General features: G+C 41.0%; 1 protein-coding gene and 1 long non-coding RNA gene across 2 annotated transcripts; both read left to right on the plus strand.

Annotated features, from left to right (window-relative positions):
- The first annotated feature begins 8 nt into the window (after positions 1 to 8).
- On the plus strand, positions 9 to 682 carry LOC135179474 (uncharacterized). Its single transcript, XR_010304008.1, has 2 exons — positions 9 to 155; positions 240 to 682. It is a non-coding gene; the product is annotated as an uncharacterized LOC135179474 (long non-coding RNA).
- Positions 683 to 2716: 2034 nt separating this feature from the next.
- SEPSECS (Sep (O-phosphoserine) tRNA:Sec (selenocysteine) tRNA synthase) lies at positions 2717 to 27788 on the plus strand. The gene is made up of 11 exons (XM_064151325.1): positions 2717 to 2837; positions 4661 to 4815; positions 7180 to 7298; positions 7386 to 7544; positions 9520 to 9673; positions 13902 to 14004; positions 17096 to 17225; positions 17355 to 17446; positions 24774 to 24867; positions 25441 to 25531; positions 27398 to 27788. The coding sequence occupies exons 1-11, from the start codon at positions 2724 to 2726 to the stop codon at positions 27645 to 27647; spliced, it is 1461 nt and encodes a 486-aa protein (XP_064007395.1). The 5' UTR covers positions 2717 to 2723; the 3' UTR covers positions 27648 to 27788.

Here is a 27788-nt window from a genome sequence, read left to right on the forward strand (position 1 = left end):
CTAAGCAAACGAGTTCGGGTGTTGAGTGGTACTCGGTACTGGAGTAGCTGTGGGCTGCCAAATGTTCTGCAGGCCAGCCTCCGGTCATGGGGCTGGCACAGCGGGCTGCAGAGTGCTGACCCCTTTGAGCACGGCTGTAGCAGGGGAACGGCGAGGTTTGTTCAGCTTCCAAAAGGAAGCCTAAAAACAACAGGTGTGAAAACAATACTAATGTGTTGTCACTATTTCCATATTCCCAGAAACTATCCCGGTGTTACTGAGTCTAAGACAGAGGATAAAACTACAGGACCAACTTTGACCTGAATGCCTCCTCCTACACCCCTACAGTAACAGCACATACTTATTATTAATTATTCTTATAATTGCTCCTGATAAAAGCATTTATTCTGCATATTACCTGGATCATGGAAGGAGAATTACTTTGTTTACTGACAAAGTAAAAACCTCACTGAAACAACTTGTGTTTGTTTTGTGTCAGGTTACCTGTCAGCCAGTGGACTTTGGAACTATGTTCACTGTCCATTACTTATGTAACTATTAATTTCTGCAACATTTGATAAAATCTGTTCATGCTTGCATTTGTTTCCATTTACTTTCTATTAAAAGTGAACATACTCAGTTCACTCTGACTCCAGATAAACAGCCACTTTATGCCTAGCAAACAAGCTTAGGAAAGGCACAACTGGATGTAACTTTCTGTACATAGAACAAGACTAGCGTTAATTCCAGCAAAAAGATCAGCCTAAAAGGGGAGAAGTCTGACATCTTTCCTAGCAGATCATTAAGGAAGACTGCATCTCCTTTAAACTACATTAGTTATGAGTTACAGCTGTTTCAGTAACATTCTCAAACAGTTTATCCATGGGTTTCTAAAAAGCATGAAAGTTCTTGCTTTTGAATGAAGCAACAAAGAAATAATTCGTTAATTATTTCTTCTGGTTTAAGGATCAGTATACAAAAGCTAGTATATGTCTGAATGCAGATAACTTAGTTTTCATTTTCTACTGCAATGAGAGTTCTGTAACTTGCTCACAGGTCTCAACCTAAGAAGTCTTTACATTTCCTCAATCCTCAGCAGTGCAGACGTCAAACAGTACAGCAGCCCATAATACAACAAAATATACATTATCATCATCGTCATTAACAAGCTATTACTTTTAATTCTGAGTCGCTAATACTCTCAATTAGGCACTTGGAATAAAATTACTAGCAATTAAATCATGCAAATAAGTTTGATAATTTTCCTTATCCTAACACTTTCGTCACTATCTCTCTAATCCATGGAGCATGCTTTGTCATCTGTTTATAACATGCACCTGAGAGCTGTGCCGAGACATTGGAGTGGGAAAAAGGAGACGAAAAAAGGTAACACCTGGAAATTAGACGCTTTTCGCTTTGGGTGAGCGCCCTCTTGTGGTGCTTCAAAGAACAGGAGCAACAGCTGCTCAGGATTTGTGAAGAGCGACAACACATCACAGCAATCCAGCTGCAGCACGTCTTGGGGGGACTAAAACACGGGGTAATTCAACTCTCAAAGCTTTTACGTTCAAAAGGACTGTGGTAATTACAGCCTGAGACAACAATTCAAACAACTGTGTAAGAGTACTTTGTCAGAATGCCTAAAAGATCCTAATCAGGCTAATTAGACCTACAGAAACAAGAGGGTCACTATGTACTTTCCACATGTTAATTAGCCTTCTGAGCTTAAAATTGTGAAGCAGAAGAATCAGATAAGACTTCCCGAACAAATTTAGTTGATCGGACACAGGCTGGTTAAATCCAAACATGAGGGCAAACACCTTGTGTAATTAACGCCCCCCTTCAGTTTCTGTGCACTGGTAGTTTTAGGAAGGCCAATGGCAACCTGCCAGCCCCTGTTGCTGCCTGAGTGCAAAGGACAGTGAAGGGAGGGAGCTGGGGGCTCCAGTGCCCAGAGGAGCCTCTGGACTCCAGGGAACTCAACACCTGTTCAAGCTTCACTGGCGGTTCCTAGTCAAGTTGTGATGGCTGTCTCAGAATTCCCACTGTCATAACTGTGTTTTCCCAAACAACGTAAAAAATAAAACAAATTAGCTATCTTCTAGCAGCGTGTAACCTGTAACGCAGTATTTGCACTGCCCGCACAACCCTGGCAGGTAGGGCAGGCTGAAGCTGCTCCAAGTCAGCTGATGGCTGTTTCTGGCTGCGGACAGTCACACAGACACCTCTGCTCGCAGAAAAGGCTCTCACCCTGACAAGAACCTTACGGGGAGTTATGTGACTCTTCTCCGTAGTCCAATACTAAACTTGGAGAGAACAACTCACGCAGAGGCTCCTCACAGCCGAAAAATCCAGGTTTTGGTGGCTTCCTTCCTCCCTCCCCTCACACAGGCACCCACACGGCAGCCTTAGGCAAAGGCTGTCTCACGCCCGCGTAGTTTTCGTACTATTACCAGGCAGAACAACACAGGCGCCCGGAAAGCAAACCCGCTCCGCCTCAGCAGGGGAGCGGGAGGCGCGGCTAGGTACGGCCCAGCCTTTATGGAGGGCGGGGCCCCGGTAGTTGTCTGCGGCGCAGGCGCCACGTTCGCTACGGCGGGAAGTGATAGGCCCGTAGGTGGGCGGTTGGGCAGTTCCCTACGCGGTACAGCGCGGCACGGCACGGCACGGCGCGGCGCGGCGCTGAGGCGGAGCGGCATCAGGAGCCGGTGCTGCCGGGAGCCGCGGTCAGCCGCCCCGCGGCCATGAACGCGGAGAACTTCGGCTGCGGCGAGCGGCTGGTGACGGCAGCCTACGTGCGGCAGGGGGCGCAAGGCCGCCGCGCGCACGAGCTGCGGCTGCGAGCCCTGCTGGAGCAGGTAACTGCGGCCGCCCGCCGGGGCCGCGCTGAGCGCGGGGGCAGCGCTGGGTCGCTCGCCGGCGTAGGCCCGCCGTGGACCCTGGGCAGCGCTGGTGCTCGCTCGGCTTGGCACGGCCGGAGCGCCCCTCTAGCCCCGTGTTCACACAGGCCTGCCGGGCCCCGCCGACACCCGCCCCTGCAGCTTCCACAGTGGGGTCAGAGGCCTCGGTAACCCCCGTGGCTGTAGGCAGGGGCAAGGTCCAGGAGAGGTGGCTCGGGAGGCGTCGGCACACTTTGCCGTCGCCGCAGAGACCTTACGGAGCCCCAGAAGGAAAGGTGGCCTCTGGGAGGGAAAAAAAAAACAGCAAAACAAACTACTTTGGGCTGTGCATTTGCTGGGAAAGATCCAAAACCCCTCAAACAAATAAATAGCTAAAGGAGTTTTAAAAAGATGTTAACGTGTTGTTACAGGGGGTAAAAACTTTGTAAGGTGCCAACGCAGTGTATTTGTCTCCAGTGTAAAGAAGCAATTCTCAATGAATTCTTAAACGTTTTGGTTCTTGAAGTCTCTTAATCACATAATCCACTGTTTCAAACTTAACTTTGAAACCATGCTTAAGACTTTAAGTAGTTCTACTGAATTGTTTTTCTGTGCAAAAAAAGGCAAACAAGCCTCTGAGCGGTTGAACTGCTGTAGTGATGCTTCATGGGCTTGTGGAGCCCTTTTCCTCTGAGGATCTCATCAGCTCGCAAGGAGGAGTGCAGTTCCTAACATAGTGAAGGCACAGGAACGTGTCCCTAGCTGCAGGCTTTGACCTGTTACATTCTGTAAGTGATTTCCTTAGCTGTTGGAAAATAGCTATAAAGGAAAGAGCAGATAAGATGATGTGTTACAAGCGAAGCTGTGTTTCCCTTTAGCTCATAACTAATTTTTTGGGGGTTCTGTGATACTCAGTTATCACCCTTTTATCTATTTGTTGAATTCCTGTAGCAGATTGTTTGATGTGTTCTCTAGGCAACAGTCTGTAGTGCTCTAGGGAGTGATTAATGTTTGTGTGCTGCTGTGTTTTTGTGTGTACCTAATGTGCCTCTGGTGAGACCGCACCTGCAGTACTGTGTCCAGCTCCCAGGCTCTCAACACAAGAAGGATGTGAATCTGATGGCTAGGGTCCAGAGGATTGCCACAAAGATGGCACTGAAGCAGCTCTGGTGAAGACAGGGTTAGAGAGTTGGGTTGTTCAACCTGGAGAAGAGAAGGCTGCAGGGAGATGGTATAGCAATCTTTCAATACCTGAAGGGTGCTACAAGTAAGCCTTGGAGGGACTGTTTATGGAGGCTTATAGCACCAGGATGAGGGATAATGGTTTTAAACTAGAGAATGGTGGGTTTAGGTTTGTTGGTGGAACTCAGTCCCAGGTTATCCAGGGAGGTGATGGAGGCTGCATCACTGAAAACATTCAAGCTCGTATTTGATGGCCCGCTGAGCAGCCTGAGCTTGCTGGGGATGTTCCTTTTTAGTGCTGGAAAGTTGGACTAGATGACCTCTAGAGGTCCCTTCCACCCCACTGCATTCTTTGATCCCTATGATTAAGGAACACTTGAAAGTGAAAGTACCCTGGCTATTTTAATATCGAGGTATGCTGATATAATTGCACTTAATACATCACTAAATCACTCCAGCTACAGGTTTGTAGCATTTTGTAATATCTAATGGCATAACGAAAACACAGAGTCCTGTTTCAGTGTGAGAAAGAAGGGCTGCAGCAATCTAACAAGTTGCATACTTTAAAAAAAATTTCTAATTCTTGGAGTTACCTTTATGTTATTGTTGTTATTATTAAGGGAAAATGCCCAGAAGATGGTTGGGATGAAAGCACCATCGAGCTGTTTCTTCATGAACTTGCTATTATGGATAGCAATAACTTTCTGGGCAACTGTGGTGTGGGTGAGAGGGAAGGAAGAGTGGCATCAGGACTCGTCGCCCGAAGGCATTACAGGTACAAATTATTGGCAGTTTGAATTACTCAGATTTATTAATCTTGCTTTCAAATGGCATGTTTTATTGTGTCTGGTTATCTGAGACCTTGGTAGCATTTGAGGAAAACAATACAATGCTGTGCTGAATTGATACAAGTTTCTGTATCGAATTTTCATTACCAGCTCATTAGAAGGTCTTAAATGAAACAAAAATCTTCTATCAGGGTCATGTCCTATTTGCTGAGCTGATGGAAGCTTAAGATGCTGAGATGATTGCATGCAGGGGAAGCAGAGATCTTCCTGTTCTAAACTAACCTGTGGATGTCTTTTCTTTTTTAATAGTGTACAGCTTTTCTTCTGTATGTTATTAAAAACTCCTGCCTATTGTAAAGTATCAAACTTTCCTAGTGAGCAGCTGTTTGTGTTTTTATTTTCATTAATATCTGTAGAATGTAATTACTTGATATGCACATGAAAGTTCAGTCCACCTTTAATAGATTAAGTAAGGAGATCTATGAAGAGCTTTTAATAGCTTGTTGGTCCTTCTGACACTTGATGGTTATGTTGGGTGCTATAATTCTAGGGGCTCTGCCTTAACATTTTTATTAATATAGTCGTCTTAGCATAAAGTCCTGTGCTCGGGACCTTGCTGTGATGTTTTATCTAACAGGAATGAAGTGAAATTTCATAGTATGTTTCTCCCTGAAAGGTAAACACAAAAGCATGTAAGAGAACAAAAATATACTATCCTTTACCATAGAGAAGTTGAATAACTTAGGCTTAATGGTTTTCATAAGCCCAACATGAAAAAAAAATTAATAAGGCCAGGTATACATCAGTTTGTGTTTTTTGGTGTTCTGTACTGCTCTTTAGTCTAGGACGTGTGGTGAGGGTCACAATGGGGCAAGTATCCAAGGGATTATTTATTTCTGACAGTGCTGGAGAAAGCATGCCCAGCTCTGGCCAGAGAGAGCCTGGGCTGGCATTTGGCTACTGTTTGTCTGATGCATCACAGTCACCTGGCATCTTGCTTTCACCTGTGAGCATCGTCAGGTAGCAAGGGATGGCACAGAGGTATCCTCCACTGGGTTCTGCAGTACATTTTACAGGTAGCTTTAGGAGTGATGGAGATAGCAGGAGATGGTCCTCAAGCTGCCTTTACTTTCAGCTTAATAAATTCTAAGGACCAGTCTTAGGGAGGATTGCTCCTTAGGAAGGAGTATGTACATGCAGGAAAGAAAAAGTAGTAGTATGAGAAAGCTATTAAGAAGGTAGCAACAGGAGCAGGACAGGCGAATATTTTTGGTGGAGTGAGGATTATGTGCAAGTTTCATTTAATTACCAAGCTGTTGTTGATCTCAGCCTATAGTTTGAAATAGGGAAAACAGTTTAAGATGTAAAACTATGTTCCAAGAAGTTCTGAATTCCATGCAGTCATCAGACTGCATTTTACTCTACTGCCAACAGAGAACTGTCAAAACAGAATTAAGACCATAAATAGATGGGCATTGTTACTGGCTTACTTGAGCAGCTGCTGCATTTCAACTGTGGGTGAAGTTAGTTCTGTGAGCTTAGATTTTAGAAACTAACAGGATAGCTCCTGAAAGGTGATGAGTAATATCCAGCATTTGTAAACTCAGTTTATAAACATAGTTTAGAAGCAGAATGCAGAGAGAGAGGTGGTGTGGCATGGTGAGTAATACTGAATAGCAGAGCAAGGTAGATAAAGTGAAGATGCAGAAAAAGATGGATAAAGTGATACACTGTCTTCTGGGACGTTTTGTCACAGTATAGATTGTTTCTCTGCCCTGTGAAGGTGAAGTGTTTGTCAGGGGAGTATCTGTATATAATACTATGCCTATGGGATGCTACTCTGTAGGAAACTGGGTTTTGTTTTCCTTGGAATTGTCTGAACATGTCAGCATTTATGATGCTAATTCATCAGACATCAGGAAGTGCTGAGCTGTGCTTTAGCACCTGGCAGGTTTCCTTTAAAGGTGTTGCTACTGTGGGTCTTCTCAAAGTTTTTATTTGCATACTGAAATATTGCTATCTACTCTTTTGGGAAAAAAAAAGGCTAAAAAGGACAGTGTGATGTGAATAGCTGCAGTTTATGGAACTCAGGATAGTTAATGATCACAGAATCACAGAGACATCCAGGTTGGCAAAGCCCCTCAGGATCACCAAGTCTAACCTAGAACCCTACTCTACAAGATCACCTTAAACCATATCCAGAAGCACCACATCCAAACAACTCTTAAACACATCCAGAAGTGGATACAGTGTTTTTCAGAATAGTTTATCAAACTAAATTCTCTTCAGCCAGCTGGCTTTGGGATGTGAAAACAAAAAGTTGATGCATGTTTTCAACCTTTTTTGTTTAGGCTGATCCATGGAATTGGAAGGTCAGGTGATATTTCTGCAGTCCAGCCAAAAGCAGCAGGGTCAAGCCTTTTAAACAAACTTACCAATTCAGTTGTTCTGGATATTATAAAGCTGACTGGTAGGTATAAATCTGAAAGTATTTCCTGTTTGTGGGGGCATGTCATGGCTTCTTCATGTTAACTTCTGACTTTCTTTTCATGTGCAGGTGTCCGAACAGTGACCAGTTGCTTTGTGGTTCCTATGGCAACTGGCATGAGTCTAACTCTGTGTTTTTTAACACTGCGGCACAAGAGACCGAAGGCAAAATACATTATTTGGCCACGTATAGACCAGAAATCCTGCTTTAAATCAATGATAACTGCAGGTAGGAAGGAGCTGACTGGCTATGCTTTGTATTCTTTTAACCTCATCTAGTAGAGTGCTCAGTTCATATGTGTACAGTAAGATCCAGAGAAGGCTTAGTGCAAGGAGGTTGAAGTGCTTTATTTGTACTCTCCTGATTCCTAGCATGCAATCGTTCATAGAGGCTATCTTAATGCCTTGTGAAGTGCAGGTGTATGCTGAGCTATAGAGGTGTACAGTCAGTAGAGAACACAGTACTAAGAAAGTTACAGTTCACTGTCAGATGCCTAATTTGCTGCCTTGACTGTTATGTAAAGCCCAGAGGCCACGATTCAAATCTTTCAGGTTTATACACGTGTCCTAGGAATTAGAATCATAGAATCAATCAGGGTTGGAAGGGACCACAAGGATCATCTAGTTCCAGACCCTCTGCCATGGGCAGGGACACCCTACCCTTGTGACAAGCTTTCTGATTTTGACATTCCTTTCTTTTAGAACCTGGGAAGTGTTAGCTGCTCTGTTTATTTTTTATTGTGCAGTCTTACTCAGCTCACTCAGGAAATTAGTTTGGCGCCTTTCTTTCTTCAAGCTGAATGTCTTTCAAGTGGAATTCCTTGTTTTCCAGACTATAAGTAAGCAAAAGGTAGAAGTCTATCCCTTCTCTGAAGCTTTCCCATCCTGAAGGCAGATGTATGGGATCAAGGAGAGGGCAAGTAAGGGAGACCATAATTTTCCAGCTCGATGCACATACCTGCAGGTGGTGGCATAGATTCTGGTCCTAGTTCCTAGGACACATTTATTTTTTGCACAAAACCCTCATTAGATAAAAATGACTAAACACTTGGAAGTAGGGACTGGATTCTGTCCAGGTAAGAGGCAGAAGTGTTTAAAATTAATCAGGTCAGAACAAATAGAACATGTATATAAGAAAAGTGGGAGTATTTTTGGAATGTTATGCTTAATTTAGAACATCAGGCCAAGGAAATTACCTGTATAATGGAGGAGGCTATGGGGAAATTTAATTAATTTGTTATTTTTTTAATATTTGAGATAATTCTTTTAATTAATTATGTGATAGCTATCAGCTGAAAATAGGAGAGACGCAGGTATCAGATTATCTATTAAATGCAGCCTCTCTTCTGCATCGCTAACTGAAAACCAGAGTAGGGCTAACAGTGTCTAATCATTTCAAGTTTTTTCTGTAGTGTTTGAGCCTTAAATGTCAACATTCAGGCATGGTGTTGAGCCATGAAGGAGAAACTCCCATAACTGTTGCCATATTACACTGCTGTGGAAGGCACTGTTTCCCTTTTCCCCTCCTTTGCTTTCATTCAGTAAAGTGAACATCCATCTGTTTTTAAGTAAGTAATTCACTTCACCTGGCATGGTGTTGCTGCTGTGCCACACTTGTTTGGGGAAGGGAATGTATGGTTACCAGTGTTTTATTCTGTAAACAAAATCTTTCTGTTTTGTTTGTAAGCTACAAACTTGAGCAACTACTATTGACAGAATAGTTAGAAGTGGCATACAACAGTCATCTAGTCCAACTGCCTCACCACTTCAGAGCTGACCAGAAGTTAAAGTATCTTATTAAGGGCATTGTCCACGTGCCTCTTGAACACTGACAGGCTCGGGGGACTGACCAGCTCTCTAGGAAGTCTGTTCTGGTGTTTAACCACTCTCTTGGGAAGGAAATGCTTCCTAAAGCCCAGTGTGGATCTCCCCTGGTACAGCTTTGTCTTGTCACTGGATACCAGGCGGAAGAGACCATCACCTCCCTCTCTGCTTCACCTCCTCAGGAAGCTGTAGAGAGCAATGAGGTCACTCTTCAGCCTCCTTTTCTCCAAACTAGCCAAACTAGACAACTTCCAGAGTCCTCAACCACTCATCATAGGACATTTCCTTCCATCTCTTTCACTAACTTTGTCTGCCTGCTTTGGATGCATTTGAGCACCTCCATGTCATGTATATTCATGTATTTTTTTTCTTTTGGTCAGGCTTTGAGCCTGTGGTAATAGAAAATGTCTTAGAAGGTGATGAGCTACGGACAGATGTCGGAGCAGTGGAGGCTAAAATCAAGGCTCTTGGTGCTGAAAATATTCTTTGTGTGCATTCTACGACATCTTGCTTTGCTCCAAGGGTACCTGATAGGTGAGTAGTGTGTTGTTAGTGGGGAAAAAAACCCAACCAACAAACCCCCTTTCCATTATTTTGAATATCCATCTTCCTAAAATTTTTGCCAGTGATTAGTAAAGAGACTTTTTCATCACCTTGCTTAAGGAGAATGGCAATTTGAAACAGTGTTCCACTTTCAGAAAAGTGTATTAAAAATGTGAGTGTAATGCAGGTTTCCATCCCGTGGCATAGCTGAGGTTAATGATGATCTCTTGTGGAATGTCATTTTGGCAGCAGTTTCCTTATCATTTCATGGAAGTGGTAAAAGTAGGCTTCCAGAGAAGCATAGTCCAGGAAATGTAGTTACATAGCTAATGCCACATCTTGATATCACTGTTGCCTTTTCTGCTCTTCTCCTCCAGACAGTAATTTTTCCAGGTGAGAAAGCTACAACCAAATTTAAAATCTTTACTTGAGTTACACTTTCAGAATTCCAGTGATGTTTGTAGGGCAAATCATAGAATGGTTTGGGCTGAAAGGGATCTCAAAGATCATCCAGTTCCAACCCCCTGCCACAGGCAGGGACACCTCCCACTAGAACACGTTGCTCAAGGCCTCATCCAACCTGGCCTTGAACACCTCCAGGGAGGGAGCATCTGCAGCTTCCCTGGGCAACCTGTGCTAGTGTCTCACCACATTCACTGTAAAGAACTTCTTCCTAATGTCTAAATCTCCCATCTTCCAGTTTAAACCCATTACTCCTCGTCCTGTCATTACAAGACCTTGTAAATAGTCCCTCTTCAGCCTTCCTGTAGGTCTGCTTCAGATACAGGAAGGCTACTACAAGGTCTCCTCAAAGCCTTCTCTTCTCCTAGCTGAAGAGCCCCAATTCTCCTAACCTGTTCTCATAGGACATGATTTGCCCTGCTCTAACTCACCTTCATTGGAACATTTGCTGTCTGATGGCTCCTATTTAAAATTTCCACTTGTTAAATAACCATTAAAGGAAGCTTAATATATATTGTTTTCTTTCCTAATATTATGTGTCAATGTACATCACTTCTGTAGGTGCTGCAAAGATGGCATTCAGGTACTAGCTGAAGCTGAGATGAGCTTAGGGTTATGGATTAGAAGCAGGATACCTGGGACAGTATCTCAATGTGTAGCTTGGTTATGAAGTAACTTGAAAGACTTCTGTGTCTGCAAATGGTTAATTGGAATGGAGGTGGCTAAAGTGCTTGGTGTATTGAATCACTTGTCTAAAATGAGCACCCTTGTTACTTGCAAAGCTTTTATTTGCTTACAAAAATAAGTATCAAGAGGCATATTAATTGTAAGTTTTAGAATTTGAACAGATATATTTTTATGGGCTTGTGTGTAATGCACTTAAGTATGAGGTGTTAGTAAGGTGACTTTTTTTTGGCATAGCTTTAAATGTAGTGGTTCATTTGTTCTGCTTGAATTTTTAACTTATCACAACCTTAAAAAACCTTGGGTCTCAAGCTCCTTTGCATCTCATGCTTTTTTTGTTAATTACTGTGTTGTCTGGCAAATTTAGTTGACTGTTTCCAAGTAGAGGGAAGAAACATTATTGACTCTGAAGCACAGCAAGTAAAGATATGTTTCATTCTGTGTTCGTACCCCTAAAAAAAAAACCCAGTGTTTATCATAGGTTAACCCAGTTGCTAGAGGGACGTTAAAATGGTATAATTCTGTCAGAATACCATGAACATGGCTTGGAGTTGACTTGCAGATTTATTGGCTGACTTAAATCACAGCTATCAAAATTGAATAGTCTATTTTATAGCTTGGGTAAATGAATCTTTTCCTTATCTGCCTCCTCTTTTTGACATGCAATTGTTTTGTCCCCTGCAACTAAGAGATGAATTATTAGGTAGTGGCACTGTGTTATGATATACTACAGATATAGGAGGGTTCGAAAGCACTTTCTATTTAAAGGATACTGTCAGCTATTGAAGGCCATAACATTCATCTTCTTGCAGAAAGGAAAATCCCATACAGCATTTCTGGAGGGTTCCATTTTAAATGTCTGTTTTTAAATATCTTGCTTTTGTAAAGCTTTGTTTAGTAGTGGTGGTGCTGTTTTCAAATTTTAAGTGTCTTAAGAGGTGTTAAAAGATCGGGTAAGGGTTTTCTGCCTGGTACTGATAGCTGTCCTTTGAAGTGTTATTTAACTCTGTGGCAGTAATTCACTAGTGTACAAGCCCCCTTCCTCAGGGAGACATCTGTTCTTAGTGTTTTACCTGCTGTTGCTGGGAGTTGTCTCTAAAATCTAACTGTATTTAAAACAGCTAAAGGAAGAAAAGTGTCTTTTTGAGTTTATGTGCTTAGCAGAAGCCTGTATCATTTTACTAGATACAGAAGAAAGAGCAAAGCTGTCTTTTTATGCACTTTTGCAGGCAGGAAAGAAAGAATAAACAGAAAATATTTCTATAAGTCCCATTTGTGACTTTTATGAGCTCAGGTGGTAGGAAAACTTACACGAATGCTTTATTTTTCTGATGTGATTAAGCAGCACTTTTAATGGTTCATTTTAAGCCCTGGAAGCAGCCAAGTGCTGTGCATCTCCTGCATAATGAGATACTCTTTTCAAACTGTGGCACACTGATCCTGTAATGTGGACCTGATTGTTCAGTAGAATATTCTTAGGAAAAGTAAAGATACTTTCCTATTTTCAGTACTTGCAGAAGCTTGCTTATTGCTGCTTTAAGTATTTGTGTAAAAAACCCAAACATTTGCAGCAGTACACTTTCTATTTCCAGTTTGGTGGAAAATCTCTAGCTGTACTAACTGTTTTCCTTTGAGGCTCTGTGGAAGGTGAGGAATGAGTCTGATTATGATCAACAGATCAGAACGCAAAAACTTTGCCCTGTGTAGTGCTCTGTTTCCTGAAGTATTCTGTTAACATTACATAGTTCAGGTTTCAGGATGTTGATAAATGTGAGAAATTATTGGGCATGCAGCTCCTGCTGAGTATCTTGAGTGTGGGAGATCAATACCTACATTATACTTACTGGTGTTTCCTAATCATTGAATAGCTGTGATTTCTTTAGGGGTAATACAGAGAGGATGATGTCTTCCTAAGGACTGAGGTTCAGAAAATGTAATCTGAGGTTTGCAGCTGAATTTTTGTGTTGCAAAATGACGTTGGGCAATGTAATAGAAATAGAATGCAAAGGAATGTCACCTCTTGGAAAATGTTTTCATACACTGTCAGGTTTTATATGAATGTCAGTAAATTATAGTGAGAGACTGTACAAAAGGAGATAGGGTAAAAAAGCATTGGAGGCTTAGAGCTTCCTGATTTATTTAAAAGAGAAAGAATATTACCTTTATCATCACTTGGAAGTTATTCTATGTCACCTTATTTTTTTTTCAAATACATTTTATTTTAGAATACATTTACAATTCTGTGGAGAATCAAGATGGTTAAAAAAAAATAAGGCAGCATGTTTGCAGTGCTCCAAAAGAGGGTACTGAGTCCATGGCATGCTTAATGCTGAAGGCCCTTACCCAAAATGACCGATGTAGCCACTGAAATCCTAGTTGGACTGGGAAACCAATCCAGGCTGAACTCACTGGGATTTGTACATGCAAGATAAGGGTTGTCTCTTTATTTCTGAGTAAACAGTTGAACCAAGTTTTAATTTGTCTTTCCCCACATTCAGACATTTTAGGGCTCTCAATTCCTTTGAAGAATGTATTTTCTGTTAATCAGTTTATCTGAAATAAACTGATTATCTGTTGATCTGAAATGAAGGTTTCAGCCAAAGGGTTGAAATATTAGTTCCTTAAGATAAACAGAAGCACATAAAAAATCCTTCCTGTTTCATGATGCTTTTGATTCCCAAGATATATCTTGAAGTTTCCATTTTCAGGCTGAATATTAGTAGAAAAGGAAAGAAACTGAGAACAGCTAAAGCTCTGTTAGTTGTCATTAAGGTAGTGTTTTAAAAATGCCTATATCTGAAGCGGAATGGTTTGGGATCTTTTTACTGGTTTCCAGACAAACTTTCAGTGAAGCATGAAAAATTTCAGTCCAGGTCAACAATTTGCAACAGATGTAAAAGCTAACAGAATTTTCTTCTTAATCTTTATAGCTTGAAGTGACAAGAGCTGTCTTGAGGTACTCATCAAAACAAAATAATTCTTTTCTCATTTTGACCTCATTTCAGCCTTTAAATGGTCTGACTTGAAATGTGAGTTATCACTGCTTCTCTCAATTACAATTTTGTGCTCACAGGCTGGAAGAACTGTCTGTGATTTGTGCTGGTTATGACATTCCCCATATTGTCAACAATGCCTATGGAGTTCAGTCTTCAAAATGCATGCATCTTATCCAGCAGGTAGGAGCTGTGTATTTCCAATAATAAATCTTTTTAAGAAGTATAAGCAAATCCCTGATAATAGACACGAGTTTTATCAGGTGTTCCACAGCTTTGAGACTAATCCCCTGTGTGTCAGACATTTGAACAATTTTCTGACAAAGCAGAGCAGAGGAAGATAGAACTTTAAAATACCATTTGTTGTTTCTATTATGTGCTTTTCATGTAATAACCCCAAGTACATTGCAGTTTTGTTTATGTTCAAATATTTTTCATAATGGAAAAAAAAAGGTCCTTAATAAACTGTCTAAAAATATTTCCTCAACTGAAAAAAAAAAGAAAAAGATCATACTTGAACAGAGATTAAGCCTTCAGCAGAATGTGACTTAGAGATTTTCAGTTGAAAAGCACAGAATTCTACAGCAACACTTGGTAGATGTTGTCACTGTCCAAATACTGCTGGCACAGAGTAGAGCTGATGGAACTGCGTTAAGTTCAGTGTTACGTTCAACAGAGTTTAATTTCTGTTGCTGTTCAGTTTGAAAGGGAGGTTGCTTAATATCTAAGATCAGCCATGCAACTCAGACTTCTTGCATGTTTGCTTGCTGCAGTGGACATGAGCTGTTTCTTCAGTATTTGTCTTTTCTCTCTATTGCCTCTATCAAAAGAATAGGAGGCTTTTTTTAAATGCTATTATGACTGTTATGAATTTAAAATAAGCTGGTCGGTTTTTTAAATGAAGAAGACATGTTATTAGCTGGCACACATCAGTTTGTTACATAGTTACCACAGGAACATCACCTTGGCATTCCTCAATCTTGCAAGAGTGAAGGAATTGGACAAAGCTTGAATCATAATCACATAACCATTTCGGTTGGAAAGATCAAGTCCAATCATCATCTAAATTCTTCCAAGTCCCTCAGCACCACACCTCCACATCATTTAAACACCTGCACCCTGGGGAGCCTGTTCCAGTGTTTGAAAGTCCTTTCAGTCAAGGTTTTTTTTTTCTAATACCCAACCTAAATCCTCTTGTTGCAACTTGAGGCCATTTCCTCTTGCCCTATCACTTTTTGCTCCTGAGAGGAGACTGGTTCCAGCCTCCCTTCAGGGAGTGCTAGGCAGCCAGAAGGTCTCACCTCAGCCTGCTTTTGCTGCAGAGAAGCAGCAGTGGTCTCCTCTGTAAGGCTGAAGAAATGTGTGAAATAGAAAATGGCAAATGCTTTGTTTGTAGTGGACTTGCTACACATTTGTTGTATTTAACTTGTTTAATGAAACTTTAACATGTGGAATTCCTGAGTTGTTTTACTGCATGAAATGCATCTAATGATGATCTTTTCAGGCTACAAAATTACAAATAGAACTTTCATGCTGCTTTCTGTGCTGCTTCTTGGCGTGTTAATAGGTTGGAGTTTTTGTTGTTGTTGTTTGTTCTTTGTTTATGCAAATGTAAACATTTGAGCTCTGGTTTATGTTTATTTATCAAAAAATATTTCCTGTGATAGCAAATGTGCTGTCTATGAGGAAGCAGTCATTAATGAATACTTAGGAATATGTACATGCTGAGCACAGTGTGAACAGAACTTGAAGGAGTATCACAGGAAGGAGCTTTTGAGCCCATTTCATTCCTCATGCTTTTGCCAGGGTGTTTTCCTGTCAATTAAATCAAATGACATCTGCTGGCATTCATCTTCCTACCAAAAAGCTGACAAACTTGGAGTGCCTCTTCCTATCTCCCATGCACTAAGATATTAAAACATAAAAATAACAACTGTGAGCTAATTGGATCTGCTTTTTCTAGTCTTTTTTGCCATACATATTAACTCCGTTTCTAGGTTTTAGTTTCTAGTACTTCAACTGCTCTGCCCTGGTGAGACCTCATCTTGAATACTGTGTTCAGTTTTAGGCTCCCCAGTTTCAGAGGGACAGGGATCTGCTGGAGAGGGTCCAGTGGAGAGCTATGAGGATGATTAGGGGACTGGAGGGCATGGCTTATGAGGAGAGGCTGAGGGACCTGGGGCTTTTTAATATGGAGAAAAGAAGACTTAGAGGGGATTTGATAAATGTTTATTAAGTATCTGAAGGCTGGCTGGGGTGGGGGGGCCGACACACTCTGTTCTCTTGCTTCCTGTGATAGGACAAGGAGCAATGGGTGTAAGCTTCAGCACAGGAGGTTCCGTTTCAACACAAGGGGGAACTTCTTGACTGTAAGGGTCCCAGAGCACTGGAACAGACTCCCCTGGGAGGTTGTGGTGTCTCCTTCTCTGGAGACTTTCAAGGCCTGTCTGAATGTGGTCCTCTGTGATCTGTGCTAGATTGTGTGGTCCTGCTTTGGTGGGGGGGTGGACTCGCTGATCTCCTTGGGTCCCTTCCAACCCCTAATATCCTGTGATCCTGTGTAATATATATGCATTTGAAAATACTTTAATATGTATTTTCTTTAATATACTTCCCAGCTTCTCTTGTGCTGTTCAGTTTTCACTTGTACAGTTCACAGTAGTATATTGCTCAAATTGAAGGTGTGCTGCAGAATCTACATTTTCCACTTCAAGAATACCCAAGGGGCTAGGTGTGAGGATGTTTTCTTTTGAGGGAAGTGGGGAAATCTGCTTTAGGAAGTTACCTGGGTCTCGATTTTGCAAGCAGCCTTCTGAGAAGTGCTGTTGCATCCCCATTTCCTCATTATCAAATAAAAAAATCTTCATCTTTGCTGATAATTTATTAACTCATAGCCACTTGCTGTGAAGTATCTGGGGTTGTACAATTTTAACTGCCTAATTCCCATTAAATTCTGAGGGTTTTCTTTTTGGTGGTTGTTAAAAATAAGCTACATTTAGGCTTGCAGGAACTAAAATCAATATTTTAAATGACAGCAAAATAGGAAATTGTAAAGTACTATATAAGCAGACAATGCTAATAAATGAACAGTGATAAGAAAAGGTAATATGATTTTTAATTTTTCATCACAAATACACTATCAGAGTTTCTGGAATTGTATTTATTTCCATTTCATTGCTGTGCAATTATGATGCTACTGTGCGTTTCCTTTTCCCTGATGTATGCTGTGGATTATGGGTTTCTTTGTGTGTTGTTTTTCTTTTCTTTGATAAAGGGTGCTCGAGTAGGCAGAATAGATGCCTTTGTTCAGAGCTTGGATAAAAATTTCATGGTTCCAGTAGGTGGTGCTATCATTGCTGGCTTCAATGAGTCCTTCATTCAGGAGATCAGCAAGATGTATCCAGGTAAATAGTTCATGGACTGAATTCTTTCCGTGCGAAATAGCCATAGAAAACTTGATTATCAGCTTTCTTTCACATCGAATTTATTTTTTGCCAGTTTAATCTGTATATTGTGTTGATTTTTTTTTCCAGGAAGAGCATCTGCGTCACCTTCCTTAGATGTCCTCATTACACTTCTGTCTCTTGGTGCCAGTGGGTACAAACAGTTACTAAAAGAAAGAAAGGTAAACTTTTGGGCAAGTGGCAATTTCTTGAAGTCAGCCGTTTAACAAAGTCTTGTTCAAACCTGCTTTCTGTAGTAAATCCTGTTTCTGTCCAGAAAACTACTGAACTCCTGAGCTCACAGCTCTAGCATCTGGAGAGGCAGTGTGGTAGAATTGCTGCTTGGCTAAAGTGCTTATGAGTTTAGGGCCAGAGGACAGAAATGATTTCTATGTTGCTGATCAGAACCCTAAACTGAGGCCCTGCACTATCTTGTGCAGTACTCATATTTGTTGTTCTAAAGTGTGACTAAGATAGAATTTTGCCCATAACAGCTTAATCTGAGAAGCACTGTGCTCTGTTACCTGGTCACGCTGTCTCCAGGACTAAAGCATGAGCTTGAATGCTCACAACTAACCCAAGGGTCTCTGTTCTGTTCTTCCTCTTTTGACCTTATTCTGCCTTTGTGCTAGGGTCGTGTTCAATTAAATGTTCATGTGCCAGGTTCTCTGGAGAATGCCACCTTTTGCTTTGGTTATAAATACAGTGCATGGCCAAGAAAGAGAAGAATGCTGTCATTTAAGGTACTCGCAGAGATACAGAGCTGGATCTGTTCTCTGCCTCTCCCAGACTGTGCTTTATATTGCCTATAGCTACCTTGCACAAATATTAGCTGGAACCTGCACATCTTGAGTTGTCCTTAATTCTGGGCATTGTTTCCTGTATTTATGCATTAACACAGAGGATTCTTTTTGGTGGAGGGTTTTAGGTAAGGAAATGCTGTGAATTAAGTACTGCCAAGTTAATAGATTTTAAGTCACGCATGATCTGTCCCATTATTTCATTTAGAAACGATGTTCCAATTGTTTCCTGCTGACAGCTTGCTGATGCATCTGATTACCTGGCAGGGCAGTACTGCTGGATGCTGTGAGTTTTTTCTAGCTGCTTGTAGAGGCATCCAGAAATTCTGTACTGGAACTGAGATCCCATAGGAATAAGTAGACTTTAGAAAATCAAACCAGCTTAGCAGCCTTACACCTAGGAAGTGATCTGTGCAACTGAAGAGAAAACCTGGTTTAGGAAACACTGAAAGCAGTTATCACTTTTGCTGCTATTGCAGTGCAATTTCTGACTTGATTCAGAATTGTTGTATGTATTGCCATGTGTGGTTTGTATCTTCATTAAAAGCAAAGTGTGTTTTTCCCCCTTTCATCTCTAAGAGAATCTCAAGTGAATTTACTGTGTCTTCTGCAAAGCCAACGTTGTTTTCAATTTTAAACTTAGCAGGCACATAATGGGCAGTATAAATATTCTCCAAGTCATAAATAATAATTCTTTAGTAAATAAAATGTCTTCATGAATAGCTGCATATTTTGAATAGTCATTTTCTGGGAAGTAGGATTCTAAAGTGAATAAAACATATTTTTATAGCTTCAGGTCTCTTTATTTCAGATCTGAGTGTGCTCTATAAACACAGCCTTATATATGGCATAAATATGTTTCTTTTATTGGATTTGCTGTAGAAATAGAAACTTTTTTTTTTTGCTTAAATCTATTTGTTCCTGAATTGTAAAAAATGTAATAGTGATAGTTTATTGCCTGTGCTCTGTGAAGGCAGAGGCAGAGCTATTAGGCTCCCAGCAGGAGCTATTTATAGCTTGACATTGAGTACTCCTTTCTATATTGGTGCAGCTACACCTCCTCACACAAAGTCAGCTATAAAAAACTTCTTTTTTTTTCCTCTCACTTTTTGCCTTATTCACATTGGTGTTGCTTCACATTATTTGAGCTCAAGCTAGAAAGACCCCAGTATTACTGAGAAGAGATTAATCTCTCTCAACCAAGGAATGAAGTAGTCTGCCCAGTTTTTCTTTTACATGGATGAACTGTTTAATATAGGAAGGGAAGATATTATTTGAAGGAGAGGAGCATGTTACATGGAGTAGGATTTTTTTGATGAGCTGGCAGTTGTGGAATGTGCAATTGATCAAGAGTATGAGATGATATGTCGTGATATGATGGAGTAAAATGGTGCAGTGGGGCCAGAAAAACAAGGGAGTAACACACATGTGCTGTTGTGTCTGAATAAAGGTGGCCATAGATGAAAGTTCAATGAAGAATGTTTTCAACAAGTCTTATTTAGCCTTCATGTTTCCAGAGCAGGGGTGGAAGACCACCAACAATTATGTTTTCTCTACCTGCTCTAGATTTTCAGTATTCCTTTTCACGTGCTTATGTGAGCATGTTTAGAACATGGGCTTCTGATTTCAGGTCTTTCTGTATGACAGGTGATCCATATCCGAATTTGTTCATGTCTCTGCTTTTAAGGAACTCATAATGCTATGTGAGGCTGGTGTTTTTTGTGGCAAATGGTTCTGATTTTCTCAGTACAGGTTTTGTTGTGTCCATATTCTGCATTGCCAGATCTTAAATCGGTATTTTTAAGTATGCATGTCAGAACCAGGGCACGTGTAGCAAGTGCAGTGGTTAGACTGTGTGAACAGTCGACCTCAACTGCCATCTCAGAACTGATGTAAATCTAGACTTCTACGTTCAGAATTTGCACTTGGGAACCGTACATTGCAGGTTTAATACATTTTCCAACGTGGCCTATGTATTCTATTTATTAATTATCTGACTCATGACTTCATTTTGTTGCTAGCAGTCAGGAATTTCCTCATTAGACTTCCCTTAATCTAAGCATCGAGATAATTCTGATTTTCTTTAATGTGTTCCTTTGTTACTGTTCCAGTTTGCTCTTTGGGGACCAGGGAATGCTCTCGCACCTGGGTACCCCCCTCTGGGTACAGTTTCAATACTGTGTTATAGCTTAAACACTAAAACCATAATGAGAGAGGTCTACTGGAAGCCACAATACCTGTGGCTCATGTGCTACAGCCATAAAGGGAGAAACTACGATGCTGGATAAGATATGACAAACAATCCCAAGTAGCTCTACTGATTGAAGCCAGGCTATCCTTGCCCTATCCCACTGGCCAGCAAAGCTCCTGAGGTGCATCAATAGCAGAGCTGGTCAGCTGCCATCTCAAAAGGTAGGCATCCCTGCTGTGGACCAGCACCTGTTACCCTGGTCAGACTGATGCCACTCACAGCTGAGCCACCTATGCTCTCGGTTTAGATGTGTTCAGAATTCTGTGAGGTGTGGCCAGTACCTCCCAGAAAGCTGAACCAAGGAGATCCAAGCTCCTCCCTTATTTCATGATTCGTTACATAAGGACTTTCCCTGCTGCCCACACGCATTGTTGGCTCCGGTGGTTGCGCGCCTCCTTAGCAAGGGGAGCTGTCATCCTCGGTTCCCTCTGCACCTGGTTGTGCTCTGCAGAGCCTTTCAAGATCATTGCTGGCTCTGCATACTGTTCAGCCAACACCATATTCCAGCCTCTGATTACAGGGATGGTACTTGCAGGCTCTCCTTAGGCTTACTGCTTGTAAGCTCACAGACCCTGTTCTTCTCTCTGGTAACCTGGCAACTATTGGCCTGTTGCCCCTAAGACCAATCAGCCACATACCCATTTCCCTCTTACAGTTACTTGGGATGTGATGCAGCTTTTTAATATCTGTATCCATCTGTCTTGAGCACTGTCTAAGAATGATTAACTGGAGTAATTTTTATGTCCTTATGGAGTACACATCTAAAATATTTAAAATTGGTTAAGTGAGAGGGAATTATTTGGGCTTCACAATTCAGCAGAATGTTTGGTTTATGTTTCACAGTTTATCATTGATATAATTACTCTGATAGGAATAAATTATTTGTACAGTTTAGCATGAGTTTATATTTGCTGTTCTACTTAAGGCTGAATTTAAGAATAGGAGACATTTAATAGTGGATATTAAAAATGTAAAAGATCAAATATTCTTACAAGGCAGACATGTATTACTCTTGGTGTGTTTAGGCAGTTTGCTACAATGTAGTTTATCAAACACAGAAATACTGCAGGATCTTCCTCATTTGAAATATGTGCCCAGCACCTCCCTGGGCAGCCTGTTGCAGTGTCTCACCACCCTCATGGTGAAGAACTTCTTCCTAATATCCAACCTGACTCTACCCACTTCTAGTTTTTCTCTAGTTTTTGACACAGTTCAGCATTCACTTGGCAGGTCTGGCGAGGTTTTGTGCTAAGATTCTAAAGGGAAAGAGTGAATTAAAGGATAAAACTTAACTGCTTGGCTTGTTCAGTGCAAATTTAGCATAATAGTTAGCTGCTTTGGAGAAAACTTGAAGGCCCACCATGGAAAATCAATTATGTAAGAGTTCATTTGTATAGAATTGCTCAGGGTGCTTATAAATTTTCTGTGTAACAGAAATATGTTATAATAGAGGTTGGTTATAGATTTGACCTCACAAAAATGCTGCTTTTTTTTTATAATGTTGTTTTGGAAAGGCCTTTAATCCATTTTGCAGCAAACTGCTTAGCTTCTGAAGCTATAAATTATCTAGAGGGCTTCCAGTGGAAAGATGCAAAGTAAGGTTGTTCATAAAATAAGGTGTAAATTTCTGTTTAGATAGCTTCAGTCAAACTGATTAAAATGAATAGTTGGGGTTTTTTTGGCCATTTTTGTTCTCTCTTGTTTTAAGAAACTCCTAAATGTTGAAGACTCATCTAGTCATCTAGATACTTGATCTCAATACATTTATACAGTGGGTAAGTGGTTATACCAACCTGTAGTCCTTTCAGCAATAAATACTGTAGGAGATGCAGTAGGAATTCCCTAGGTACAACACACAAAACATAATTACTGGGAAATTTGTTGCTGTTCCAGTACAGCTGCTTTGCTTGGTACTGATTTCACCAATAGCATCTCCATAGTAGACACATTTGTGTACATTTCTGTAGTACTTTGCTGCAGTTAGAGAAGGAAATAGCCAGCAGAGGGAGCAGAAATTAATTTATGATTTGGATTCCAAACAGTTGCTAACAAAATGGATAACACATTGGCTTTGTGGAAGGCAAATAACAAACAAGCAAGTGTTATGATTCTGTTCAGCGCGAGACCAGAAGGAAGGCAAAAGTGTTTTGAGTTGTAAAGACAAATGGTTTTAAACTGCAAGCGAACTGTAAATAAACTCTGATAAATTGAGACCATAAAATCACTTAATTTACAAATGCCTCTGAAAAATGATGTTTCACAGATTCCAAGTTCTGACAATTAACCATAGATGCTGCCCCCAATTTTTTGTTGCTGTTCCAAGTATTACGAAAGCTCTTGTTGATGCTTGAGCCGACAGCCAAATTCATGTGGGCAGCAAGATGGTACTTTTCCTTCTCTGGCTGAATTATTTCTGTGGTATTAGGAAGAAGAGGCCAGGAACTGTGTTCACAAAGTGAGACTGAGTTGCAGCCTCTCAAGAAAAGCTACCACAAAGTTCATTTGATTTTATAAAACCCTGGGGAGGTTCTGCTCAAAAAGGTAATTTTGATTGCAAGCTGTAATGTGTATCTGTCAGAGTGCACAGGTCAGAAGAGGATAGTGGTCTACAAACAGAAGAGGCAATTCTATTTAAAGAATGAAAAATCACTTGTCAGGTCCAGAAATTGATGAGGATGCTTAAACAGGCAGTCACATTGAAGCAGATGAGCAGCACAATCTTTACAGCCAGAAAGAGGGAAAACCTGGTGTTTAGTATCTTTTAAAAAGACTACCCAGTATCTGTGTCTTTTTGCTAGTTTTTATGAGAGACTGAGCATTAAAGAGGATGGGAAAGAAGCCAAAGGAGACAATAAGAAGAATGGTGTTTATTCTCACTCTGTCTGTAAGTGTTTTGAGCTGATATGTGAAGAGGAAGATACTAAACTGAGGAAGAGCATGGGCAATTATTGTAGATTATTACTGGAGAAGGAGGAAATAAAATACAGATAAAGTAAGAGAATCAGCCTTTGATGTGGAGCATGACTTTGTATTTGAGCCACAACATTTATGAATCTCAGTTTTATGACACTTTCACAATAAAGGTGCAGTCTAATTAAGTGATTGCAGAAAATTCAGATATCTCCATTCTTTTAGTGGACTTGAAGAGAGGGGAGAGGAAGGGCTGGAGCTGAGTATCCAGGGGAGTATGTATTGTGTGAAATAAAATGGGTTCAAATGTAGGTTCTGTGTGCTTCTGTGCTCATAGCCTTACTTGGGTATATTGATCGATTAGAAGGTCAATGTGAGCTGTCGGCGCACTCGTGCGGCACAGAAGGCAAATGGTATCCTAGGATGCATCTAGAGGAGTGTGGCCAGCAGGGCAGGAGAGGGTGTTCTAGCCCTTCACTCTACTCTGTGAGACCTCATCCTGAATACTGTCAAATTCTGTGTCCCCATCATAAGAAGGACACAGAGCTGTTGGAGCGAATTCAGAGGTGGGCCACAAAGATGATCCAAGGGTTGGAACACCTCTCCTATGATGATAGGTTGAGGGAGCTGGGGTTGTTCAGCCTAATGAAGACAAGATCTTATAGTTGCCTACCAATACCTGAAGAGATCCTACAGGAATGCTGGGGAGGGTCTTTTCATAAGGGTGTCTAGCAACAGGTCAAGCTGAGAGAGAGTAGGTTTAGACTGGATCTTAGGAAGAAGTTCTTCAGTATGAGGGTGGTAGGACTCTGGAATAGGCTGCCTGAGGAGGTTGTGGATGCTGCCTCCTCCATGGGGATATTCATGGCCAGGTTGGATGAGGCCTTGAGCAGCTGAGTCTAGTTGAGAGACATCTGTGCAGGTTGGAGTAGACTATCTCTAAGGCACATTCTAACCTAAGCCATTGCATGATTGTGTGATCCTTAAGAGACCGTTTTTGCCATTCCGTGCCAGAAGTGCATACCTCCTCCTTAGACAAAAGAAAAGGAGCATAGGAATGAGTAGTGATTGTTGGATGCAGGGTGACAAAGGGCACTGCTTTTGGCCTCGAGTGTGGCAGTAGAGAAGACAAAGGAGCAATTTGCCATGGCATGGCCATCTGTGATGGTAGCAGTTCAGTCTCAGAGGGCCAGGGGAGAGGGAAGCTCTTGCAGGAGTGGGGTGGGGTAAGAACTGCTGTGCACTGGGAATCGTTGCAAGATTTTCTCTCCCTGAGTTTCAGGGCCAAAGAGAGAATGTTTGACACCCCCAGCACATCTATTAGACCAGCCAGATCACTCTCTACCAGATTGAGGAGCAAGTGCAGTGTTCAGAAAATGGAGCTGTTCCTTTATAGAATGATTTCAAAGAATTGTATGGTCCACTTGTTACACATGAAAAGAGGATCAGCTGAGCATTTGTAAGCCATAATGGAGACTTAACAGTTGTGTGCAGTAGGTACTGTTTTGTCTGATAGCTTATAGCAAAAATATTGCATTCTTCTTCCAGGAGATGTTTTCCTATCTTTCAAGTGAGCTGAAGAAGCTGGCAGATAACCACAATGAGAGACTGTTAGACACACCACATAATCCCATTTCTCTAGGTAACTGTTTGGTTTGTATCTCTTAACATTTTTTTCCTAATATACTGTGCATTCATAAGACACTTTCACTTACAGTTCCTATGGATGAAACATTGTTCACTAGACTCCATTACATTGCTCTTAAGCTAACATAAAAACTCTGCACCCAGTAAGGGCAGGCTAAAAGCAGACGAGTGACTTGGACCTTGTAATTGTTACAAAATTGCTCGTGTCCAATGTATTTTTTTGTTGTAATCAAAAATTTAAAAGTAAATTGGGGTAGAATTCTATTACCCTACATCCTAACAGATTATGGAATTCTTACTCGAGATACTTGTTCAAACCAAAAGTTCTGCTGAACACCAAAGCAGTAGTGCCTGCCTGTGCAGATTCTGCCTTACAACACAGTCTAGTCAAAGAAGTAATCTGTGACAGCCAGTGGGAGAATTAATTTGTATTTCTTATTTTCTTTGTGTCTAAATGCAAATATTTGGCTAGATTTTCACTGTTGGAAAAGAGATTGTCCTCTGTGGCACTTCTTTGGAGAAAAAGGAAGCTTTGTAGTCCTTCTAACCTGACCTTTTGTTACTTTAGCCATGTCACTGAAGAATCTAGATGAAAATAATGGTGCTGCTGTTACCCAGCTTGGATCTATGCTTTTCACAAGACAAGTTTCTGGAGCGAGGTGAGTATGCTATGAATCTGAAAACAGAGCTTTGTGGGGTTGCATTAACATGGACTTTATGAAATTCTGTGATGTTTGTTGTGTCAGGACAGGACAACAATGACTAATAAAGTAATATAGCTGCCTTCATCACTACTAGCTACTAGTAATGTCTACCTGCCTGTGTTAGGGCCTCCCCTGTTAGCTTTGGTGGACTAAAGAGATAATCTATGCCCATTTAACTTAGTGTCATTATTCCCTGGTACCGCTTGATTTCCAGCTGTTGGCTGATCTTATAGTTAAGTTGTTAGCTGCTTAGGGAAGAGCTTTGTTTTGTTTATTGCAGCACAAATATGGTTGTGCTGGATGTCAGGGGAATAAGCTTTTAATACCCTACATAGTTTTTGTCATATAGAAGGAAATCCTGCTTTCTGGAACTAATTGTGTTAAAACAAAAATTAGGTGTTTGGGGTTTGTCTTTTTCTTTCTTTTTTTTTTTTTGGATCTACAACCAGAGCCAGTCTGAGCAGAACTTATTCTTGGAGATACTGGTACCTGGAAATACAATCAAAGTAGTTTTTAGTGATCCCACTTTAAACCTTTTAGAAGAAGAGAATGATTTCAAAATCTTATGGCAGAATTTCTTAATCTGAATCTCGCTGCTGTCATGCTAACTTCTGCCATAGGCTTAGTATCATCTTTTTTTGTAGCAGAGCTGAACCTTTCCACAGCAGAAGGTGTGCTTCATTAGCTTGGATTATTCCACTTCCTGCGCAGATGAATGACAGTTAATCTATATGTACTCTAGTTAGATGCTCTTTTTAATTTCCCTCTCCTAACCTTGGCATGTCCTGCAATTTCAGCCATCTTTGGCTGGAATTAAAAAATAGAACCTCTTGAATAAGTTTAAGCTCTTCAGTTCTCACCTGAAAGCTTTGTATCAAGCATTTTTCCTTTTTTTGTGTAATTCTGTTGTAGTATGTACACAGACTGGCCCAGCATTTCAGCAGATGTTAAAATGTTAGCTTGTGCTGAATGTCAGTGGCAGCTTCCCTACTTCAGCAGAATACAGGCTTTGCATAACATGTCAGAGCAGTTGAGCAGTGGAATGATCTGCTAATCCTAGTGGTGTTTGTCTAAATGAAGTTCCTTTTATGGACTGCCGGGAATGTTTCTATAGGGGTCATAAATTCTTATCAATTGATTGGTGTTAACTGCTTCTGTAGGCTTTAACTATAGCCACGGGGCAGGTTGTTTCTTCAACAAGTAAGGATGTGTATTAAGGTCTTGACTTATCAGAGAGTAGATGTGTAGTGAAAGTGCTGAGAAATACAGTACAAAACATACAGGCTCTTAGAGTGAGGAATAAGTAGAAACAGTGTCAGAAAGTATCCACTACAATGTTAATATCATAAGATGGGATAAAAGGGAGAGGGAGAAATGGAAGGAAGTTGGGATCCTGAGCCCCTGGATCACTTGAACCCAGAGAGTTTGGGTCTGCAGCACACTGTGCCAGGCACATGCCTTGACCTAGGTCAGAAACAGAGCAGGTCAGGTAGTTAAGGACTTGTCATGGAATAGAGAAGTTTGCTGCAGATATGTTTTCCCCCATAGCATTAAAGTCCTTAGCAGTTCAGGTGAAGAGGGGAAGAGACACAGGCATATGCACACAGATTTGAGCAAGTCAGGATCTGCTCCTGCTGACACTCATACTGATACTGGATCACTGACTTGGAGAATGCTCAGTCTAAGCCTGCATACATTAATTTGTTTAAGAGTTAGCAGATATTGCACTGTGTAGGAATTAGTGTTACAATGTTCATCATAGGATATCTCATAAAACATTCCAGGCCTCTTTAACCAAATGACAAATTTTGTTTGTTTCAGAGTCGTTCCCTGTGGGGCTGTACAAACAGTGAATAACTACACTTTCAAAGGCTTTATGTCACATGCAAATGATTATCCCTGTGCCTACCTCAATGCTGCCTCAGCAATTGGAATTAAAAAGCAAGATGTAGATGTATTCCTAAAAAGACTGGACAAGTGTTTGAAGACTTTTGGAAAAGAAGCAAAGAAAGACAGAACTGTAAATGAAATAAGTAGCTCCAGTACAGACACAGAACAACTCGAAGACTAGAAGGCACAGATTGAGTAGCACAAACAGATACGGTTTTGTTTGGAGGCATTCCAGGTTTGTATTGGTTTAGCACTGGGGAATCTGCCGTGCAGAAAACTGATTCCTGATCTCAAAACAACAATAAATTCAGCTTTAAAGAAA

Source organism: Pogoniulus pusillus, chromosome 11 (assembly GCF_015220805.1).
Source record: "Pogoniulus pusillus isolate bPogPus1 chromosome 11, bPogPus1.pri, whole genome shotgun sequence".
NCBI classification, from domain to species: Eukaryota; Metazoa; Chordata; class Aves; order Piciformes; family Lybiidae; genus Pogoniulus; species Pogoniulus pusillus.

Coding starts and splice junctions, on each gene's coding strand:
- SEPSECS (XM_064151325.1), top strand. CDS start 2,724: ATGAACGCGGAGAACTTCGGCTGCGGCGAGCGGCTGGTGACGGCAGCC. Junction 14,005..17,095: donor GCATGCATCTTATCCAGCAG/GTAGGAGCTGTG, acceptor TCTTTGATAAAG/GGTGCTCGAGTAGGCAGAAT. Junction 24,868..25,440: donor ACATAATCCCATTTCTCTAG/GTAACTGTTTGG, acceptor TTGTTACTTTAG/CCATGTCACTGAAGAATCTA.